Source organism: Hippocampus guttulatus, chromosome 4 (genome assembly GCF_054856545.1).
Source record: "Hippocampus guttulatus isolate MCC_2025c chromosome 4, RoL_Hgut_1.0, whole genome shotgun sequence".
Taxonomy (NCBI): Eukaryota; Metazoa; Chordata; class Actinopteri; order Syngnathiformes; family Syngnathidae; genus Hippocampus; species Hippocampus guttulatus.
This window is the reverse complement of record NC_141264.1, coordinates 6,868,945-6,890,031: the sequence shown is the minus strand read 5'-3', so window position 1 is coordinate 6,890,031 and position 21,087 is coordinate 6,868,945. Positions and strand designations below refer to the sequence as shown.

Genomic DNA, 21,087 nt, shown 5'->3' with positions numbered 1-21,087 from the left:
TTATTTTTGATAACGTAACATTACAAGTATCAAATCTAAAAGTCCTGAAAAGGGCACGTCAATGTTTGTATTAAACATGCAAATGCATTTTACCTGCAGTGACTTTGGAGTTGGCATGGAAGGACACAGGTAATGGCCCATTATTGGTAATCTTAACAGTTTGTTTGAGGACTTGGCTCGGAACAACATAACCAAAATCCAGAACGTACTCTGGGAGGAGGAACCTGGAGGGACGAGAAGGAGATAGAAAAGTTTTACATTCTCTGAGGTGAGGCTCACTATGCCACACTTTCAACACTCCTGATCTAAATGTCCAGGGGGGAAAAAACAATTCATATTTAGGTCGATTTGTTGGAGCATGGATTTCACAACGTGTAGCTGTACGTCGGCATGCTAATACATACTTGCTGAGTTTGTTCCATTTTTTGGTGGAACCTTGGGAGTTCCCCACCTCCAGAAGGCTTTTGCTGACAGCCAAAGCATTTTCTGTGACCAGCATTTTCTCAATTTCCAAAAGAAGCAACTGTTCATACTAGAAGAAGACAGATGAGCTCAAAGTCAATGTGTACATGCAGGATATAGTCGCTGTTTCCAGGACACATAATACTCATTCTCAGTTGCAATTAAGACACTCAATCCATCTGTTCCAATCCCTTTAATATAACCTACCGTATTTTCCGCACGAAAAGGCGCATTGGATTATGAGGCGCACCTTCAGTCAATGGCCTATTTTGTAATTTTTTTTCATATATTGGACGCACTGATTATAAAATACAATCTACAATGCATCCACTAGATGGAGCTAGGCTCCTTCCCTTTGACTCGTGAGGCGAGGCGTTCATGACCGTCTCCGAAAAACGTAGATTAACGATTCCTTCAATGAAACTACAAAAATGGAAAATAATGCATCAAAACAGAAAATCAAGCTCAAATTCTATAGCCCCCCTATAGGATTTACTTTGGCATTTCCTTGAGCATAGCTCCAACAGAACAATCGGATCGCAGTAAAATATAGGAGACTGCACTGTCTCAGAAGTGTTTGTCATTTATTCCTTTGTTGTGTACTGTATTCACAAATGAGGAAATCACAAAATAAATTCTGTAGAGGGGGGGGCATAGAATTTATTTTGTGATTTTCTCGCTTGATTTTCTGTTTTGATGCATTATTTTCAATATTCGTAGTTTCATTGAAGGAATCGTTAATTTACGTGTTTTTCGGAGGCGGTTGTGAACGCCTCTCGAGTCGAACGGAAGAAGAGAAGGCACAGAGACGGACAAAGACGTACCTATTTGTTGAGACTGAGAAAACCATTAATAAAGCGTGCGTTTTAAAAAAACAACACCACAGCTCTCCTTTTTTCGGAGCGGCAACAAAAACTCGTGCCATGCATGGGTAATACTAAAAAGCAGCGACACAGTTCACTGAACCAACAGCAAGTTAAAACATTGTAAGCATGTCTCCAGCAAGGAGCCATTTTGGGTTGACACATTACCGTAATGACCATACACAAGGCGCACTGGATTTTAAGGCGCTCAGTGAGCTTTTAAGAAAATTTAAGACTTTTTGGTACATCCTATAGTGCGGAAAATACGGTACTGAATGGTTTGGGTCCTGAACACATTCAAGAAATCCTACTTGAAATTAAAACCAATTGGGCTCAGAGGTCTGCAGATTCAGGTTAAGGCTCCCCGTACAATATGTACCTGTTGGATAATTACCTTGGGCATGACATAACATTCCATTGTAAATTCTATTGGCTCCGGAGAAGACTACACGGGTTCTGTGAGTAGTACTCCTATTTTTGTACCATTAAAAGTGAGTGGGAAAAGCAGCCCTCTTAGAAGAACAGAAGATTTGAAAGCCTAACATCTGTAACATTTATTTTGGGGACTAATTTAAGGACTTACATCAAAGGCACTGGTACCTTCCATTTTGACACTTTTTCTGGCCTGGTCAAGCACATCACTGTGGCTCTCCTTAGCTGCAAAGAAATAATAGATTTGGAAAAAAAAGGTCTACAGTTCCATGTATGTACTGTATTCCAATCAATGATCTCATTGCATCAGAAATAGGTTCACGTCTGTGTCTTGCATTGGTCTACATTTACCCAGGCTGCGAGGCAAATTCAGGGAGATCTTCGGGAACACTCCCTCGCCTGTGAGTGTGATAATCTGTGGTGGTAAGTGAGCCACATCCAGTTGAAACTGCTTTTCAAACTTCTCAGGGATGCCAGGAAGGTAGAGCACACGCAAACAATATTTCGAGCCAGCGTCAATGTAACCCTGCCACACAAAACACTGAGTTGGAAAAAAAAAACCCTACTCTGTCGATTAAATGATTGACGTTCCTGGTCTCTACTTCAGCTCACCGTAGCTGGAATGACCTTTGGTTGACCAGGTCGGATTTCCTCGTTCTGCTCATCCTCAATTTCCAGCATGGTATCTTGCTTCTCCTGTTCCACTGTGGTCTTCTTCTTTTGTGGCTTTTCAGTAGCAAATTTAAAGCCCACTTTTCCAGTATTCCTCAGAATTACAGTTGACTCGCCAATTTGATCAAAACGCTGGGAAAAAAAAAGTTAAAATGCTTCTCAAATTATAAATTTTTATTCATTGTTTTATATTTGCAAGTATCACAAAGTACATTATAAAGAAAATAACGACCTTGTATAATGTATGTTAATAAGGAAATGTGAGCGATAACAGCACTTTTGCAGTCAAATGAATGTTGCTTAGAAATGAGTTCATCCTTCTGTGAGCAAACTTATGTCAGCACCGAAGCGTCAATTTTAAGGCTTGAATATTAGCTTCAGGCCAGCCCTGCAAACTCGTATATTAAAGGAAGTCAAACCTGTAAGCCAAAGTCAACGGTAGTTGAATCCAGACTGAAGCTGATCTCTGATGCTTCCCCTCTGAGTTCAATATTATATATCGGTCCATGTTCTACTTGGCACTGTGCGACCACCTCTCGGGTAACAAAGTCCTGGCCGTGGAAGATGAACGTGACCAACTGCTGCTCGCCGGGTTTCAGATGTCCATGCATTGGCAAGACATCAAAAATCTACAGAAACAATGTCAACATCAGTTCAATCCACCCTACTATTGTCACATAATACATTTTTCGGCACAACGGTCCAAAATAATTCGTTCTCCCATTGCGGTTCTGGGTTTTAATATTGGGTCACACAATCCCGTATGCAGTTTGCATGTTCTTCCTGTGCTTATGTGGGTTTCTCCTGGTACAGTCGTGTGGCTTCCTCCCACATTCCAAAAATATGCACATTCGGTAAAAGTCTTTAAATTTTTATAAGGTGTAAATATGTGTTTGAATGGTTGGTTGTCTATCTGTGCTCCCACCCACCTTGCCCAAAGACAGCTGGGACAGACTCAAACTCACTCCTGAACCATGAAAATGGATGGATAAAGAATACTGTACTACAATCCATGACATATAATGAAGCATGAGTGGCACGACTGGTTAGTACGTCCACCTCACAGCGCAGAGGTTGTCATTTCGAATCCGGACCTCTCTTGCATGTTCTCCCCATGCCTGCGTGGGTTTTCTTCAGGTTCCTCCCACATTTCAAAAACATGCCTGGTAGACATATTGAGGCCTCTAAACTGTCCTTAGGTGTGATTATGAGTGTGAATGATTCTTTGTCTCTGTGTGCCCTGTGATTGGTTGGCAATCAGTTCAGGGCTTCAGTCAGCTATGATAGGCTCCAGCACACCCATGGGCCTCAGGAAGATGAGCGGTTCAGATGATGGATGGATGGATAATAATTCATACTCTGCACAAAGAGTTTTTCATAACAACTGTTGTTCACTTGCATGTTGAAGCGTACCTCTTGCACACACACAGAGCATTCTGAGACGTCCGGGTCTGGAATAATACCTTCGTCGCTGAGAGCAGGTACAGAGGGGTCAGAAGACCTTTTGAGGAAGAAGTATTATATTATTTTAAAAAATGGCTACAGTGTGGAATCGTAAAAAAATAGGAGTAAACTAAAAAAATAATTATACTAGCCATATTAATTGGATTGGATTGGATTGGATTGGATAAACTTTCTTGTCAAATGCACTGTATGTGTATCAGACAGCACAGATGAAATTTCTTCCCACAGATGAAATTAAAATGTTCAAATACAATTCCACAAGGTAGCAAATACAAGAATATGCAGACATATTGAAGAAAAGTGACTGAGCTGTGACTTTGTCTCCATATGTAAATGAAATTAAATAGTTAACATGATTGAGGTGTACTTGGAGCTTTAATTTATGAAGATTCACAAAAATACAATTATTAATTAATGACAGAGTTCAAGCATGACTCTCTTCGAGCACACTCAATGTCTTAAAGGTATTTGGAGAAATCAATTTTGTCCAGGCCATTTCATGAATTTGTATTTTTTTTTATAATTCGGTTGAAACACAATTTATAAGCGATGTCGACCATCAATGTCTCGTGTTGATATACCTGACGACACAATGTGTATGATCCACCAAACAGGCCCAGTGGTAAAATACCGGTAGTGGGGAACAGTTTGTCATGGTGACTTCCTGGTGATTTTCTGTGGAGTTGAGGACGCTGCCAAAATCCACTGTGGTGGAGGAAAAATGGAGGTTGGGATAATGGACTTCAGCATGCATTTCCACCTTGTCCTGTTGTGGGTGTCCTTTGTAGCAAATATTGAGGGTCTGGAAAACATGTCCAATATATGAATACATGTGTGTGTGTGTGTGTGTGTGTGTGTGTGTGTGTGTGTGCGTGTGCGTGTGCGTGCGTGTGTGTGTGTGTGTGTGTGTCGATATAGATATATTTCGGTCAAGTTTGAAAGATTAAAACGTGCATCTAACGATTTCATTTTACATGATGATTACTAAGATTCGGGTTATTGAAACCTAAACATAGTTGCTCGCCAAGATACCTGTTAATGTTCCCCATGATACAAGATGTGTCAAAAACATGTGCCGATTATAAAACCATTTATTTCATTGTAATGTACTAAGCAACTTGGGGAAAAGATATTTTTCCCCCAAAATAAAAAAAAAAACATTAAAAAAAGCACCATGTTACCTGATCCACCACTTGTGACAGCTGACCATGGAAGCAAGTTGGATCAAAACATATCCACAAGCGAGTTTCTTCCCCTTGAATTAATGCTATGTTCTGAAAGAAAGGACTCTTCAGCAATCTCATGGTTGATGCAGTGAAAAGATCATCATCGACCGTCTTCATTTTTACAGTGCTCTTTTTGGACATCGTTCTACACTTACATGTGGCTCCTGCAGCCTTTAATTATAGCCACAACCATTTGGACAAAGCCCACATAGTTTTTGATTGCTGTATGGTAGTGGAGCCATTGGGCAGGGAAATAAAAATACAACAAATGCTTCTATGAAAGCAGCAGATAACGGAATAAAATATTGAGATCAATGCTTTCACAATGTTTGCAACCACTCTCAGCGTAACTACCACACATTTCCTCGATGGGATGAATGCATTTAAGCACCCTCTTCCAGTCAACTATGGGAAGCAGTGCATGGGCAGGGCAAAGTAATTCCAAAATTGGATAGCGAGATCAATACAAGGCAATCCCATCCAGTCAACTATCTTGTTTTGTCGCTCCAAGATATCACAATGAAAACATGGGTGACAATTAAACAGAAAAAAAGAAAAGTAGGAGAGGTGACGACATACTTTAATGTTAGCAGCACTCTGGACTCCTCGGGCCTCGCACAGGGAGAAAGGAGTAGCGAGTGAGAGCTCCATGGATAGAGACAGAGATGAGACATTCTTTAAAACCAGCTCCTCATAGAGTTGGGTAAGATCTTCCCCCGGGAGCTGACGGACACATATGTAAATGAGTATCATTTACATTAGGCAATGGTGACATAAAGTTCCAAGGTGAAAAAAAATATGATGATCACAATTCTTTGATCAACCTTTTCTATGTAGAAATTCAGTTTCTGGGAGGACATGCTGAGTATGGGGGTCACAAACTGGCATGTCACCTCCACCGAAAATATATGTTCCTTAATCCCCTGATGACCGACAATGCCACAGCAGACGAGAGTCTCTCTCACAACCTGAGTGGGCAAGGAAAGGTTATTTGAATAAAGGCAATTCAATGAGGCACGCATGCTTTGATATAGTATTCAGTATCTGTACTTTTTAATGAGAAACATTCCAAAACAATACTGTTTGACTACTGTGTTAGTTATGTGATTATAAGTGTAACTTTGAGTTTAAATAACATTTATGATTAAAAATACCTGTTGTATACCTAAATCCTGGCCATACTTTACAAAAATAAAATATCACTGTCAATCATGGGAGTGACCAGGGGCCTAATTTACCAAAATGTGTGTGTGTGTGTAAATATAAATAAATAAATCTGTATTTATCAAACGTATGAACACCTGTCACACACACGTATGAACACCTGTCACACACATGTATGAACACCTGTCACACACACCAGTAATGTGTGTGTTGATAAATCGCTCATGTTCCTCAAAACTGCCAAGCTCGCGCTCCTCATTTGCCTTGAGAATCGCCTCCTATTGACTTTATAAGAAATCCAAAATGTTGGCAAAGAGGGTAGCGACAATCTCAGAGACTGACATTGAGGTTCTTGTCTGAGAAGTGTAAACAGCAGCACATGTTACCAATGAAAGCAAAACAAAAACAAAAAACAGCTTGACAGAACTTATTGTCCCACCCCACCAAAAAACAAACGGTCAATGCTCACTGAGGGAACATTATCGCTAACTGAAGGAGGGCGAGTAAGTTATTCTCCGTTTGGTAAGAATGGATCCATTTTGCGTTCACTGCTCCAGTCCATAGATCGTAGACTGTTTGTGGATGAATGGAATTACACCATTTCCTGTTCATGTTTTGTGTTTCATTAAAATGTTCTTGCGATTACTCTATGGCTCCAACAATGTTTGGGAAATCCTTGTTTCATTTTGGCTTGTTTGTGATTTCTGTCTAGTGTTTCTATCTGAAGGTTCACTGTTCTACCATTAAGTTTTGTGTATACACATGGTCAGAGCTATGCCTAAATGTACGTATATGCTCACACACACATCCAAATTGATAAATCCCATACTCTGTTTGGGAATGTCCGTCAGCACGCTTTACGCACACTTCTGTTCATACCCACGCCTGATAAATGAGAGCCCAAGTCTTTGAGGTCTTGAGGCCGCTTACACGGGTCGACAAAATTGACAGCGTACACATGACATGGAACAGCCACTGGCAACAGCCACCGGCTCATTACACATAAAATACTAAGCAACAGACACACAAGCCGGTACTGAACAGTATTCAAATGGAAAAAGTGTCTCTTAGTACTGTTCTGCTATCTCACCTTGGGGTAGTCAGAAGATCCCTTCAGTGCCATGTCAACCGAGCCACCCGGGAAAAGTTCCATACGCGTCGGGCTGATGCTGAATACTGGTCTGTCTTCAGTTGGGGATGCCCACCACCCAGTGGTAACGGAATCCCTCTTTTTTACAGCTGAGATGGAGGGTAGGAAAGTCCGACCAGATGAGCACTCGATCTTCCAATAAAGTCGGTGTACTCGTTGGCCATAGTTGGTCACCTTGAAATAGAAGTCGCACGATCCATGGCTGAGGACACACATAAAAAAAAAAGTATGACAAGATGCGATATGATTTCAAGTGATTTTTTTTCTTAGTTTAATCAATTCGTACTACCTGAAGTGTGTGCCAAGGTCGAGATTTGGAAATAAGGGTTTGTCACTGACAATTGTGGTGCCTGTGCCCGTTGCAGACAGGGCAACGGTGAGGGTTTGACTACCTTGGATGGAAATCTCAAGTTTGTCTTGAAACAAAAGTGTATCTTTTAGATTCGCCACAACCTTGAGCTCCAGTTGGCCTTGTGGTGGCACTTCTCCTTCGCTGGGTTCAACATGCCATGGGGACTTTCCTTGGCTCTATAGAAATAGAAACAATAATTCTGAATGGTATATTTAGCTCTCTTTTTTTCTATGTGATGTCAATTGCATTTATTGAGAGGCTCATCTAATTTGAGTATTTGTACCATGCGTGCTGTGATGCATGCTGGAATAGGTGACTGGTTGGACAGGGGAATAGTTTTAGTCACGTCTGTCAGAACAGGTATTTTGCCAAACTCGAGATGCTGATTCTGACACTGAAGGAGAACTATTGGACCACGCCCAGTGCATGACAAGACAACCTCCTGAAGGGGCACAGGAAACAAGGGGACAAGCAAACAGACAATAAATTAAGAGAACGATGGCTAGTAGAAGGCAACGTAATGTGAGCGCACATTTACCAGTGGTGGGTGGATGCTGCCAAACAGAGCAATGTAAAGAGTGTGATGATGCTTTCCAACATTCTTCACCAGTAGGAAAACGGGAAGATCTGCTGAGCTGTGAGGAGGAATCACTCCCCTGGATGAAGTACTCCCAAATATTACCGAAGGGCTCTCCTCATATTCCTAAACACGGGGAAATTATGTATCCAATTATTCTGCATCGTGTACATGTAGCCTCTGTATACCTGTATGTGCATATGCCATCACACTGACTGCGGTCGTGTTATATCAAATACGAGAAATTTGTGATGATAGATGAGTTCAATGCATCCCATCAAACTCCCTTTCTTGTTCTATCACATAGACAAGTTTACAAAATGGCAATTTAGAGTGTTTCTCAAGCACTTGTTAAATAAGTTATATATTAAAAGTTTAGCAGTCTTTTGACTCTTGACAAAAACGATCCTCTATTTCAGGGCACGGGAACATAAGGCTCGCGAGCCAGGTGTGGCTCTTTTGATGATTGCATCTGGCTCGCCGATAAAACAAAATATTCTCGCTTGTTTAATCCATCCATCGATTTTTCACTGCTCATGTCCTGTTCAGGGCTGCAGTTGGCGGCAGGAGCAATTTTAATTGGATGACACTGGCCTATGTTGGCCGTTGCTGGGTAACAGGTAAACGCCCCCTTTTGAATCAGCCTGCTCGGTCATTAGCTCAAAGCTAATCCTTCGACGAGTACGGTACACTTCAGGGCGAATGGACCAAAGGATTCGTCTTTGTGGAGAGAACAGATTCTGTGGTGTGTCCAATTTGCAATGACAAAATACCATCGATGAAACGATCGAATGTAAGGCGGCACTGACACGCGTCATGCTACTTCTTCTCCTTTCGGCTTGTCCCTTTTCAGGGATTGCCACAGCGAGTCATTAATTTCCATCTTTCCCTGTTCTCTGCATCCTCTACTCTGACTCCAACTACCTGCATGTCTTCCCTCACGGCATCCATGAATCTCCTCTTTGGCCTTCCTCTCTGTCTCCTACCTGGTAGCTCCATCTCTAACATTCTCCTACCAATGTATCCACTGTCCCTCCTCTGTACATGACCAAACCATCTCAGTCGTCATGCTACGTTCGCATCAAAATCCCCTGCGGGAGACAACATAAAGGTAGCGTGCAAGCTGCTGAGCAGGCTGCAAGCTAGCCTGCAGCAACTCCAAGTATGGACCTGGAAAGATGACTATAATTCCGCTATCTTTGCTGGACCTTGAGAAATCGTGAGGAACGGAAAACCATTCACATTAATGGTGAGTGTTATAACAAATTTATATCAAAAATAAACATTCAGAGGCTTATTACACTAACATTTTGTTGAATTCACTTTTAGAATATAGTTTATATATATATATATACACACACATATTATATATACACTGTATATAAATACAGTATATGCTTTCATGGCTCTCTTTATCAAAAGGGTTCCCGACCCCTGCTCTATATGTTGTTAAACAAAGAAAGAAGCTTTTAGTTTTAATCCCATACACACACACACACACACACACACACACACACACACGCACACGCACACACACACACAAATCTATGTGGCTATGAAGAAACCTAAAGGTTTCCAATGGAACATGAAAACCAGTAATTCCATTCTATCATCCTGTGACATTTTAATTTTTATCTTTTTAGCAACAGTAGACTGCTTTACCTGTTCCAGCATGCCATAGCAGACAGGCAGAGCACTTTGGTTCGTGAGGTGTACTTTCTTTTCATACGGATGATTGAGGAAGCACTTCTGAAAGTCCACCACTGGGGTCTCCACCATGATCTCTGGAACAATACACCTTTCCAAAGAGCAGAGGGGCAATGGAGAACATGTTTTTTGAGCCTCACTTCCTGATCCCAACAATAATAGGGGCATACAGTATTATGGAACACTTGACTTTTTCATTGCTTGGACAGTGGTTCCTTGAGATGCAAGTGCCTTGACTTAAGAGTTGTTCGAGGTACTTCACTTGACAAATATATTATCTTGAGGTATGAGAAAAATTGGAGCAGCAAGTGTGCTTGAGAACCCCACCACAAAATGGCGGCGGCATGCCTCACAACATCCAGTAGTTTCCATGCAGTGGAAGGACAATATCAGTTGTCAAGCAGATGTTTTAGCCACAAGCTCTCCGAGCTTGCCCACTATGACTATATTTTGTGTAATATAAATATTTAAAGTGTTTGCTTTGCTTTGCCAGTCTGATTTTGGTCCGCTGGGTTCAGCTTATTTTCTACATGTGTGTCTTACCTTGCAATAATGGGCAGAGCCATGATCTCTTTTCCAACACCCTCAACATCTATTACCAGAGCCATCCTGTAATGTTTGACTGTGTTGGAGCACAATGACACCTGTTGAGACAATATACAAACATGCACTATGAAGAAACCGTGATGGATCGATGGGTGGATGAATAGAGACATAGATTTGGCTCTAATCACATCACAAAAAAATAAAAAGAATACAAATATGCCATCACAAACAACCTATTTTAACTGTTTGCTTCAAGAAAAAAAATGGTTGCATTAAAGATCTTCAAAAGGATCGTTTCATGAGTTTATTTTTATAAATAATTCTGTTAAAACGCAAATGAAAAGCAATGTCTGATTTTCATTGGTTAATTTTCATCACATTTTTATTGTCACATTTATCAAATACATTTCTGTGACAACTGTGGGGTTTTCTTTGGTTAACAGAAGGGTAGCAACAGTCTTGTCCATGTGTGTAAAAGGTATAATTACTTAATTTCTCATTTCAAATAATGAAATAACTTACTAATGATAAATTACGACAAAATGGGGTAAAGAGCAATAAATCAACTGAAAGTTAAGGTATCAAAACATCTTACACTATAAGGACCTTTAAAAAATGGAATATGTATTCCTTGCAAATTTCCATTTCAATAAATCATATTTTGTTTTTGATAATTTAACATTATTATGGAATTTGGCAAAATGTGGAAATGTATATTTTGCCTTCGAGTGCAGCAACAAAGAGAGTAAGTGATCTATTAAATCTTAATTTAACAAAATCAAACTAATGACCCCAAGGACAAATGAGGCATCGGTGAGTAGAACACAAGTGAGAGGAGTTCATTGTCTGAAAATGGAGAAGTGGGCAGGACAAACTTAATACAACCTGGAATTTAATTGTCCACTGTACCTTGATGCTGACGTCTGCCATGGCCCGCACAGAACCCACAGCAGGACTGACGGTGAACTCAACAGGCATAGTACTGCCGTCATGAGCAGTACTGCCTTGCCAGTTGTTCCTACACAACTCACACACTTGCTGATCACTGGTCACACTGGGAGAGCCCATTCCGTCTCCCACAACGCGCAGGGAAAAGCTCATTGGAACAAAGGAAGTGTTAATGAGGGAACACATTTCTGTTTGTGGGAAACCTGCCAAAAACAGAAAAAAAACATGAAACGTAAAATACAAAATATGTAACATGAAACATAATGAAGCTGCGCGGGTAATTTATTTTGTTTCAATACAAAACTTACAATTTCTAGAAAAATGACTGTACACGTGTAAATAAGCTACTGGCAAGCAATAAATACGCACCACCCATAAAAAAGGGGTGTGAAAAAATGATGTGCTAATAGGCAGGCCAAAAATTGGGGGGTTACACCACTAGAGTCTCTCTCATTCCTCTGCCGCTACTGTATACTGTGTAACATGCCGAGAATATATTAAATTAAAAACATACTTTAAAGGGACCGTATTATGGATTTTTTAAAGTGCTTGTATACAGATTGTTGCATGTCTGTGGAGTCCCAGCACACATTTCACTGAAAAATAAATAAAGTAAATCTTCGAAAAATGTGTCATCACGATTTGGCTGATTGACATAACCACTTGACCACTTCAACTTCTCTGCCCAGAGTTGGCAGGGCTAGGATGAGCAAAGTTGCATTGAGGCTCTAACTAGCATTAGCTTCTGATAACCGGCACATACTTGAATGCTCAGTGAAGTTGTCGAAATGCTAAGGGATGGGGGTTTTTTTCTGCATTAAAAAAAAAAGTGTATGAGGTGCTTGTTCTACAAGTACATATTCTTTTAACTCATTCAATCCCAGCCATTTTCACTGGAGCAACCCCCTCAATCCCAGTGTTTTACTGGATTTTGACTGATCTTGCAAGGCCCCTAGAATATTTGGTTCTAATGCTATATAAACATGGAGCCTACCAAAATAAAGTTTGGACTCTCTTCTTTCAGCAGAAAAAAAATTGTTCCAATCTTTTGCCATTCCTCAGCAATCGGCATTACAAAATGGCTAAATTTCATGAAAATGGCGATTCCTGGGCAAAAAATGGAGAAAAAGAACTTTTTGTAAAAGCATGCGTGTGTGTGTGTGCTTACTGAGATCAAATTTGCTACAGTGAAAAAACCCCTGTCGTGAAAAATTTCATTGTAGAGGAGTTTCACTGTCCAAGTACATCTTGTGGAATGAAAGAGTTAATTGTCTTTTTCAGGCACTTGCTTCTTTTCCGCAATCAGGGCTTCATTTGGAAGCCGTTTGCCTTGTTCAACCTCTTAGCTTCATCCCCAGTTGTCATGGTCATAAAAGCTTTAATCTGCAGTGAGAGGTCAATCCCGTAAAAACAGTGAAGAGTTTTTCACATTAAATTGGGTGCCGCCCTTTCACAGCCCCACGCAAGCTGTACTTGCATTGCACACACCGCTGCAAGAGGGTCAATTAATTGAAAGCAGCACGCAAGACAGCATCGCCCCCTCAAAACAGGCTGATATTCAAAAGTCTCAAAACTGAACTTTAAAATTGCACCAAAATTCTTGATTCTTGGTATATTTTGACAAGATCATGTCACAGATGTGACTTGATGTTATTACGACACTTGAAAATTTGTGGGGACAAAATGTTTCCTTCAACATGGAGTATCCAGGCAAGATAGACTAACCGTAGGCAACATCTCCAAAATTGAGTTCTGAATCACTGAAGTGAAAAGTGGGCCCAATAACACAGCCCCTGAAACAGAAAACAAAAATATCATCAATCAAATGGTTTAAATATGTAAAAAAAATAACAACAACCAATGTTTGAAAATCAGAGTTATTGTGCTGCAAAGGCAAAAAATCATACAAGGTACTTTAACTACAATATTGAAACCATTTTCATTATCAAAGTCATTGTGTCGTGTCACAGCGAGAGAGGTATTACATTCGAACTTCACCTGAAGGTAAGAGTAAGTGGTTGAGGCTGCCCGGTGACACTTAGCAGTAAGCCCTCAGAGAAAGTTCCCAAAATGTTACTGTGGAAGGTAATTTTAACCACATGACCAGCCCCGGAGCAAACAATGCCTTTTTTGGGAGTGAAGGAGAAAAATTGACCAAAAGTGGTTCTCGGGCTTGAGAACTCAAAAGGGGCATCAATCAGCCCGTTGTTGGACAGCTGCACCTGTGGGAATCCAAAAAGGATGAGAACATTTCTTGCAATGTTTGCGTTCACAAACTGGTCGATATTTTTCTGATCAAGTCTTACCTCGTAAGAGACAGTGTGGCCTATGAATATGTTTTTCATTTCCATTAGGTTACAGTTGATCTGCATTGCAGGTCCCAAACCCTCACCCTTGACTATCAGAGGGATACGAGATTTTATGCCTAAAAGTACAGCGTAACAAGCATAAGGAAGTTTATTCAGCACAAATGACCTGAAGGAGTCAGAGTAAAACAAAGAATATGTGGGGTCTCTTTTTACGTAGATTGGTGCAAATGCCGGAGGATTTTCAATTATTTTTGTAGCTGCGCAAGAGTCGCTGCATATATTCGCCAAATTGGCAAACCAGTCTCCATCAAGCTGGGTAGCTCCCTGGGCGCCACATATATGGGGTGGGGGGTGGTAGTAGTGAGAGTTAATCTCCAAGTACCCACTTCACGGCTCAGATGTGCTTCTGCCACGTCGAGACTTTAGTGTACGACTCATGTGCCACATTTCAAGGGAATGGAAGCACACCTTGATTTCCCATGATTAAAGTCGGCTGTGATCACTCCCACAGTGGCGTAGCCCTTCCTCTCGCAGTCCCGCCAGCCTTGTGTTCGTCTATGAAATTACTGGCATTGTGTGGAACCAGCTTTTACTTAGAAATACACGAAGGGCTGGGCAGGACTTAACGCCCGTCACAAAAAAACAGAGCCAATTAAGTCAAATTAGAAAAGGTATCCTTATATGTATGGCCACTGGAAAGTATACATCATGTGTCATATGATTTTGTATACCCAGGTGGAGCAGAACTGTATTCCAATCTCCCACAATTGTCAACATTCCACGTTAAACCAGTAACCCGATAAAGATGAGTTGTGATTTAATTGGTACGCTTGATTCAACTCAGTAAGTTGTGAATTCCAGCTCAGCACTTACCTGTGACATCACAATATATGGTTTCTTGGTATAGTTTGGCTTCATCGGGTTTGAAGACAACAGTGAAACGTGCCGTGGTATTCGGCCATATTTCTCCCAACTGTGCCATGTTAAAGAAATGGGAAAAGGGCATTTTAGAGTCAAGGCCAAACAGGCAGACACGGTGTGAAATTCTTTCCATGACGACTGAAGATACTGAAAAAGACCAAGGCAGGCTAGCTGAGGTTCCTTTAGAAGTAAACCCAAAAACAGCCACCTTGACATTCAGAAGTCTGATTCACAAACATTAGCTACATCTTTTTGGATGCAATAATTTTCCTGTGCATTTATGGTTTTACAATTCATTTCCACATCATTAAAAACATGTATTTTCCAGTCTCAGATGATCAAAAGCAATGGGATAATAACAACAAAAATTAATTTTAGGAAGTGGATGTAGAAGAGGAAGTCACAAACACACTGCTGGTTCTACTGTTATGCATCCTCTTGAGAGAGCGAGGAGGCCCGGTCGATGATCGGCTGTGGGGTCAGACTGGCAAGGAACAAGCAAATGTGAAGCCACATTCTGCTGCAACTCGAGCACTGCGCAATCCCTAGAGTCGAGAGACAAGGGAAAGGCAATACAAAGAGTAACGACAAGCAGCAGAGAGAGAGTTTGCCTGAAAAGTAACAGCCTTCTGTAAACTAGCATGAATGTAAAGATGTGCTTCCTGGATTCAACCACATTAGTTGTTGTGATTGCACGTATTTATTTATTATTATTTTTTTAAATAGAACTGCAGGAAAGGTAGAAGCAAAGTATACTCACTGGATCTCTTCTGATTGGCTTGACCATGTTGTCCAGCAGTATTTTAGAGTGGTATCACTACTATTGCTGAGTGACACCGTATGTGTGTTGGACAAAGATATGTAGGTCTTTTCCAAAGTAAGGTGTTCAGGGATTAGATTTAGCTTCAGCTCCACACAGGAACCATGGAGGCCGATGTGCACATCTTCACCTGAGCAGAGGAAAAGGAGCGAGGGGGGCTGTAAATTGTTTTTTTAATTATGTATTTATTTTGCTACGTCTACTTCTGAGTGACCCATATCCCAAAACAACCACGAAAAACGGGTAAACGCCAGAAGTGGCAACACAACAATTGACAATGACAACACACAAGTAAACAAACCTAACAAATTAAACTTTACGCATGGCTTTTTGGACTCACTTATGCCACCATAGGATAAAAATATAAGTCCATAACCTTACTGTTACTCTGCTGGGTTGTAATTATATTTTGAAGGAACATTACACTTCAAATAAAGTATGTAGGCGAGTGAGATTTTCTTTTTCCCCACATGGATGTGCAATATATGATGACTTGAATTCACAAAAAAAAATAAAAAATAACGAAAATCCTATATAGCTTACATTATTAAAAAATGATTTTCACGTATTGTACCAGTATCATAGTGCAGCAACAGATCCTGATGGTGGTCTCCTGCAGTCATCGGATTGAAAGCCACGGTGATTTGCATGCTCTCGCCAATATCAAGAGTTCCAGAGAAGGGAGTTACCGAAAAGGGACTGAAATAGAAATACCGCCAGGTCAAAGAGTGGCTAAATTTTGCATTACCTGACAACCTGTTGGCACTTCAACTTATGTAGAGGTGTGCATGGGCAGAAAGGTAAACACACAGCACAATTAGAGTTTCTCTCCGTAATTTCAGTCAACAAAATAATTTTAGGCAAACCGTCAACGTACATCATGCCGTTTGAGGTCTGCAATTGGTGCAGTGAATCAGAACTACAACTAAGTTTAAATAATGTGGAAAAAGTACAAATGAATTTCAGTATCCTATATTAATTTAGAAATAAATCTAAACATTTTTACTAAGAGGCACATTTTGCACAGTTCCCATAAAACATGCTTGCTCTTGACAATTTTCAGGGTCTTTTTAGGCTTGCTGAAATCAACCTGAAGGGGTGGTGCTATATCACATGGATGAGCTCGGTATAATCATGACAGCCAGGGGAAGCTCCGGAATGGGATGAGATGAATGGCTACTTAGCCAAAAAAGGGAAAGTGGCAGCCGGCAGCCTGAAGAAAAATGCCATTGCAATTCCAATTCAGCTTCAGGCTGCGAAATTGAGTTTACAGGTATGAATAGAAATGTTGAAACTGACTTTTTTTTTCTTTTTACACATCATATTTTTGGTGTGCATTCACAATTTGATTTTCAATTCAGTAGTCACCTCTGTGTCTGTAATTTGAAGACGGCTATGCGGTCTCCAAGGTTGCGTACAAGCTGAGTCCTCTGTGTGGAGGCTTTCACAAGGCAGACGGGCAAATGTAACTCATTGCGGAAGTTCAAACTGGCTCTTGGGCCAATGGCGCGGATCGGCACCTCAAAGTGCTCCCGCTCTGTCACAAAAAACAGAGTATGGTGGTAATCCTGTCAAGAAAAGTTAAGAACAGGTTGTTAGAAACTAACAATGATGTGTCAGGTGAGGTTATTAGAAAATAATCTGTCATTATTATTTCTGCTTACTTTGCTTGACTTCCCAAATTTGCACTGGTCAAGTCAAACATTCACATAGGATGACATTTTATCTTCTTGACTTTGGCCACTTGATTATGGTAAAATGCACATAACTGGCTGATTTCTGGTCTGCCACCAGTGCCTATTATGATGTGAAATTATATTGGAATGACATGAGTCTGCTGAGGTCTACAAATTATTTGTTGATTATGAAGGTGAACAATATACAGTATAAACAAATAATCATGTAGTGCAGGTATGTGTGATCAAAATTAGTGGTGCATTGAAACAAATAATTGGAAATCTATTCGTGTCACAGGCAAATCCTACACGTGGTGTATTTGAAGCAAAGTACTGTATATTAGCTGTATTTTAGTGAAAGTGAAGGTACCTTGTTCTCCTGTGGAGTGAAGCAGACTGTGAAGCCCACCGACAGTCCTGCCGCGACTTTAGTTTTTGCCTCCTTTGGACCTTCGACGTGGAAATAAGCGGACTCCTGATGCTCCAGCTTGACATGCCGTGATATCTTGACATGAAGCAAGCACAAATTGCCAAAGGCATGATGAAAATTCCCAAATCAACAGAGCATCAAACACACAGTTGGAAACATTCAAGTATGTTTTATACTTTTTTTCTGACATGCCAAACAAACAAACACAGACAACAAATTACTTTTGCTTGTGTGCTGCTTTGGTTCGACGAATTTCTAGAATATGGGATCAGCTCAGTTAAATCCACACCTTATCATTGTTGAACAGCTGCAGAGGTAGCTTGTAAGACTGTGCAGGGGTAAAGTTCTGGAAAACTAACTCAGGAGGGTGGGGCTGAAAAAGTGACTGATCCACATCCACCAGGGGCATCTGCAAAAACACAAGTTTTGTTTAAAAAAAAAAATGTGGACACCGACACAATGAGTTTTACTCTTTCTTCAAATTCAACTCTACATCTTCAAAATTAATCACACACACACACACACACACAAAAACATGATGGAGAGTATAAATAATACATTCATTCTATAATTATCTATCTATCTATCCGTTTTCTATCACAGTTGAGCTGGAGCCTATCCCAATTGAATTTCGACATGAGGCCAGGTGGTACGGGCATTCTGGTCTCGTTGGCGTCCAATCCAAAATAACTGAATTTTGTACTCTAATCATGCATGGTCTGGATTTCTTCAAGTCAACAAAGGTATCTTTTCGACATCAAATGCTGTCTCAAAGTTATCATCATTATTGTCTTGTTCTCATACAATCGCACCAAACAGATAACTGCAAAATGAGTGTTTGCATTATTGATTAGCGCTCAAAGGTCTGCAAGTGCTGATCACAATTCATCGGGAGTGTGTAACACTTTTTTCACTCCCCCCCCCAAAATTGGATGACTAACCCTATAACCGTTTATCATCAGATTCCAAAATCCAGAGCGCCGACATAGGTTGCTCAAAAGGCAGTTGATGTGTACATGAGTGATGAAATATCTAAACCAGTGGTTCTTAACGTGGGTTCAATCGGACCCCAGGGGTTCGGTGAGTCGGTCTCAGGGGTCGACGGAGCCTTTGCCATGGAGGGTAAGACACACAGCGACTCAGCATGTTAATTAGTTACGTCCGCTTGGCAGTCACTGGCTGCAGATGGTCACATTGCATTGCTTGTCCAATCAGTGCTGTGGGAAATTTAGTTTGCTTGGATTAGTTTGCTTTAATAAATGCGTTTTTGGATATCCCTAATTTGTAAAATATATGCATATTTATTTTTCACTCATGAAGGCTTCCGTGAATGTGCATATTAACTGGTTGGGTTCGGTACCTATAAAAAAGGTTAAGAACCACTGATCTAAACCATCCACAGTTATCTAATCAGGGGACTAGTGCAGTTTTAGAAAGACAATATATGCTTTATCTTTTACTTCAAGCGGTCACTGCCCTCATTGGTGCATACATTTAAAATATGCTCTCAATTTGTATTGAAAAAAATGACACCTTTTATTTTCATTGCCCATAAAAAGAAAAATAGCATTTTTTTTTAAAGTTGGTTCATTAACAAGCCATGAAGGTCAGAATAGTTCACGATTACATTTTGATGGGCCGTCGTGCTCGGGTCAAGTAGGTCCAGGAATCGAGGTGGGTGCATTTCATTGACCACTGTAGTAAGGCGCGTTTTTCTAGACTGCAACATCTTCTGCATATCAACATCAGGCGGCACCTGCAGTGGAAGCACATACAGTATTAAGATAATAGCAATAACCCTGTGATTTATTTTTAGGTCAATGAAGAAAAAAAACAGTAACTTTAAAGTATAAATATCACAATAACTTTTGCTATTGTTATATGTCTATCAAACTGCTTCAGTAAGAGGAAAACAGGATGTTGAATGACATCTTAACATTTTACGCAGAACCAAATATGTGTCAACATTACTCTGTGTCGTTTCACACAAACTGTCTCATTATCCCGATGCAGTATAAACTACTTTGCATTAAGTAAATCAACAAGTCTTTCGTCACAGCCAAACAATCTACAGCGCTCATCGTGAAATAAAACAAGAAATTACACATTATACATAGTTTAAGAAGAAGAAAATAAAAGAATACAAATCTCACCCGACTAGAAAATCCAGGCGAGGTGATCGGCGTTCGTCGGTTATGTTTTTGTTACCATGGCGACGGACCCGAAGCTCATTTTGAAGACGTCATGAAAACAGGCACGAATAAAAGAGGTCTCGTGATCAGTGTGAAAGTTTCTGTTCATAAAGCGGCAACTTAATGATGTCATCTCGCTACAGCGACATTAAAAAAAAGTAAAATTTAATCAAAGCCTCGCAAAGAACTCATAAAAGAAGCATGTATTGGTAAATTGAAAACGGATGTAATAAAGTACATTAACCTAATTTGGGTGATTTGATTGGCAGGTAACGGCACTGCAGTTGTTACTGTTCGAAATTAATAATGCTCGGTGTTTTGCAAAAATAATGATGAAAACTTTCAGTCGAACTTAGCCCTGAAGTACATAAAGCTCTTTCTTCAGGGCATCCATGCCTCAGCACGTCACTTTAACATGAACGCACTTCAATCATGAACAAATGTCCAATAAAAAAACATGAAGTGAGGCTCATCATCTCACGTTCCAACTCCTGCTGCAGTGTGCATCCGTCACGTATTTTTTGTTAAATATCACGTAAAACATCGCGATGCTGTTTTAAAAACTGTAATGGGGGAAATTTCAAAAAACTAGCCAGGATAAGACTTCCGGTGCATGAACTTGGAATGGCAATTCAACGAAGTGGCAGTGTTCATGAGAAAAGCCAGCTAAAAAGTTCTGTCCTTCCTCTTCCGGTTGAGTTCATTACTGATTGTGCACATTCGCGAGGACTATAAAATGTTTATGCCCGGGTACATACAGATGTAAAAGGCATCACTGAAAAGCCCTAATGTCATTTTAGACCGCGTTGAAGACAACGTCGTCCAGTTTACAGTGATTGTATGAAAGGGGTGATAAGTGGTTTCGAAAATGGATGGATGGTTGTATGGATGAAAGCATCCACCAGGGGGCAACAATGCACTGTGAGTAGATAAGCATTTAAAACGAAAATCCACGATTCATCCTCTCATCCTCCATTTTCTTTGTACACCCTGGACTCAAATCTCCCGGCACATATTGTACTGTACAGTCAAACACGGGTTCACAATCGCATTCAACCCATTCATAAGTCTTCAGTGTTAATTGTGGAATGTGGGAAGAAACTCCAGATTCAAACCCATTGACCAGGGGTCACAAAGTTACTCCACCTTGCCCTCACTGTGCAGCTACATGTGGAA

The 21,087-nt window shown here is 40.5% G+C and overlaps 1 protein-coding gene across 1 annotated transcript in view; it reads right to left on the bottom strand.

Annotated features, from left to right (window-relative positions):
- hydin (HYDIN axonemal central pair apparatus protein) overlaps positions 1 to 19,470 on the bottom strand; it is a 64,081-nt gene extending 44,611 nt beyond the window's left edge. The window contains exons 1-29 of the mRNA XM_086109539.1: positions 19,347 to 19,470; positions 18,009 to 18,128; positions 17,660 to 17,794; positions 16,982 to 17,181; positions 16,188 to 16,312; positions 15,554 to 15,743; positions 15,206 to 15,338; positions 14,746 to 14,845; positions 13,870 to 13,988; positions 13,562 to 13,785; positions 13,289 to 13,356; positions 11,525 to 11,766; positions 10,613 to 10,713; positions 10,025 to 10,160; positions 8,324 to 8,488; positions 8,069 to 8,227; positions 7,723 to 7,961; positions 7,374 to 7,635; positions 5,944 to 6,087; positions 5,699 to 5,842; positions 5,075 to 5,167; positions 4,475 to 4,695; positions 3,843 to 3,930; positions 2,849 to 3,058; positions 2,370 to 2,561; positions 2,109 to 2,283; positions 1,909 to 1,982; positions 405 to 532; positions 94 to 224 (exon numbers count right to left, since the gene is read on the bottom strand). Of these exons, the coding sequence (XP_085965665.1) occupies positions 94 to 224; positions 405 to 532; positions 1,909 to 1,982; positions 2,109 to 2,283; positions 2,370 to 2,561; positions 2,849 to 3,058; positions 3,843 to 3,930; positions 4,475 to 4,695; positions 5,075 to 5,167; positions 5,699 to 5,842; positions 5,944 to 6,087; positions 7,374 to 7,635; positions 7,723 to 7,961; positions 8,069 to 8,227; positions 8,324 to 8,488; positions 10,025 to 10,160; positions 10,613 to 10,713; positions 11,525 to 11,766; positions 13,289 to 13,356; positions 13,562 to 13,785; positions 13,870 to 13,988; positions 14,746 to 14,845; positions 15,206 to 15,338; positions 15,554 to 15,743; positions 16,188 to 16,312; positions 16,982 to 17,181; positions 17,660 to 17,794; positions 18,009 to 18,128; positions 19,347 to 19,457 (4,429 nt within the window). The 5' untranslated portion in view covers positions 19,458 to 19,470. The remainder of the gene's footprint in view (positions 1 to 93; positions 225 to 404; positions 533 to 1,908; positions 1,983 to 2,108; positions 2,284 to 2,369; positions 2,562 to 2,848; positions 3,059 to 3,842; positions 3,931 to 4,474; positions 4,696 to 5,074; positions 5,168 to 5,698; positions 5,843 to 5,943; positions 6,088 to 7,373; positions 7,636 to 7,722; positions 7,962 to 8,068; positions 8,228 to 8,323; positions 8,489 to 10,024; positions 10,161 to 10,612; positions 10,714 to 11,524; positions 11,767 to 13,288; positions 13,357 to 13,561; positions 13,786 to 13,869; positions 13,989 to 14,745; positions 14,846 to 15,205; positions 15,339 to 15,553; positions 15,744 to 16,187; positions 16,313 to 16,981; positions 17,182 to 17,659; positions 17,795 to 18,008; positions 18,129 to 19,346) is intronic.
- Between the last annotated feature and the right edge of the window lie 1,617 nt (positions 19,471 to 21,087).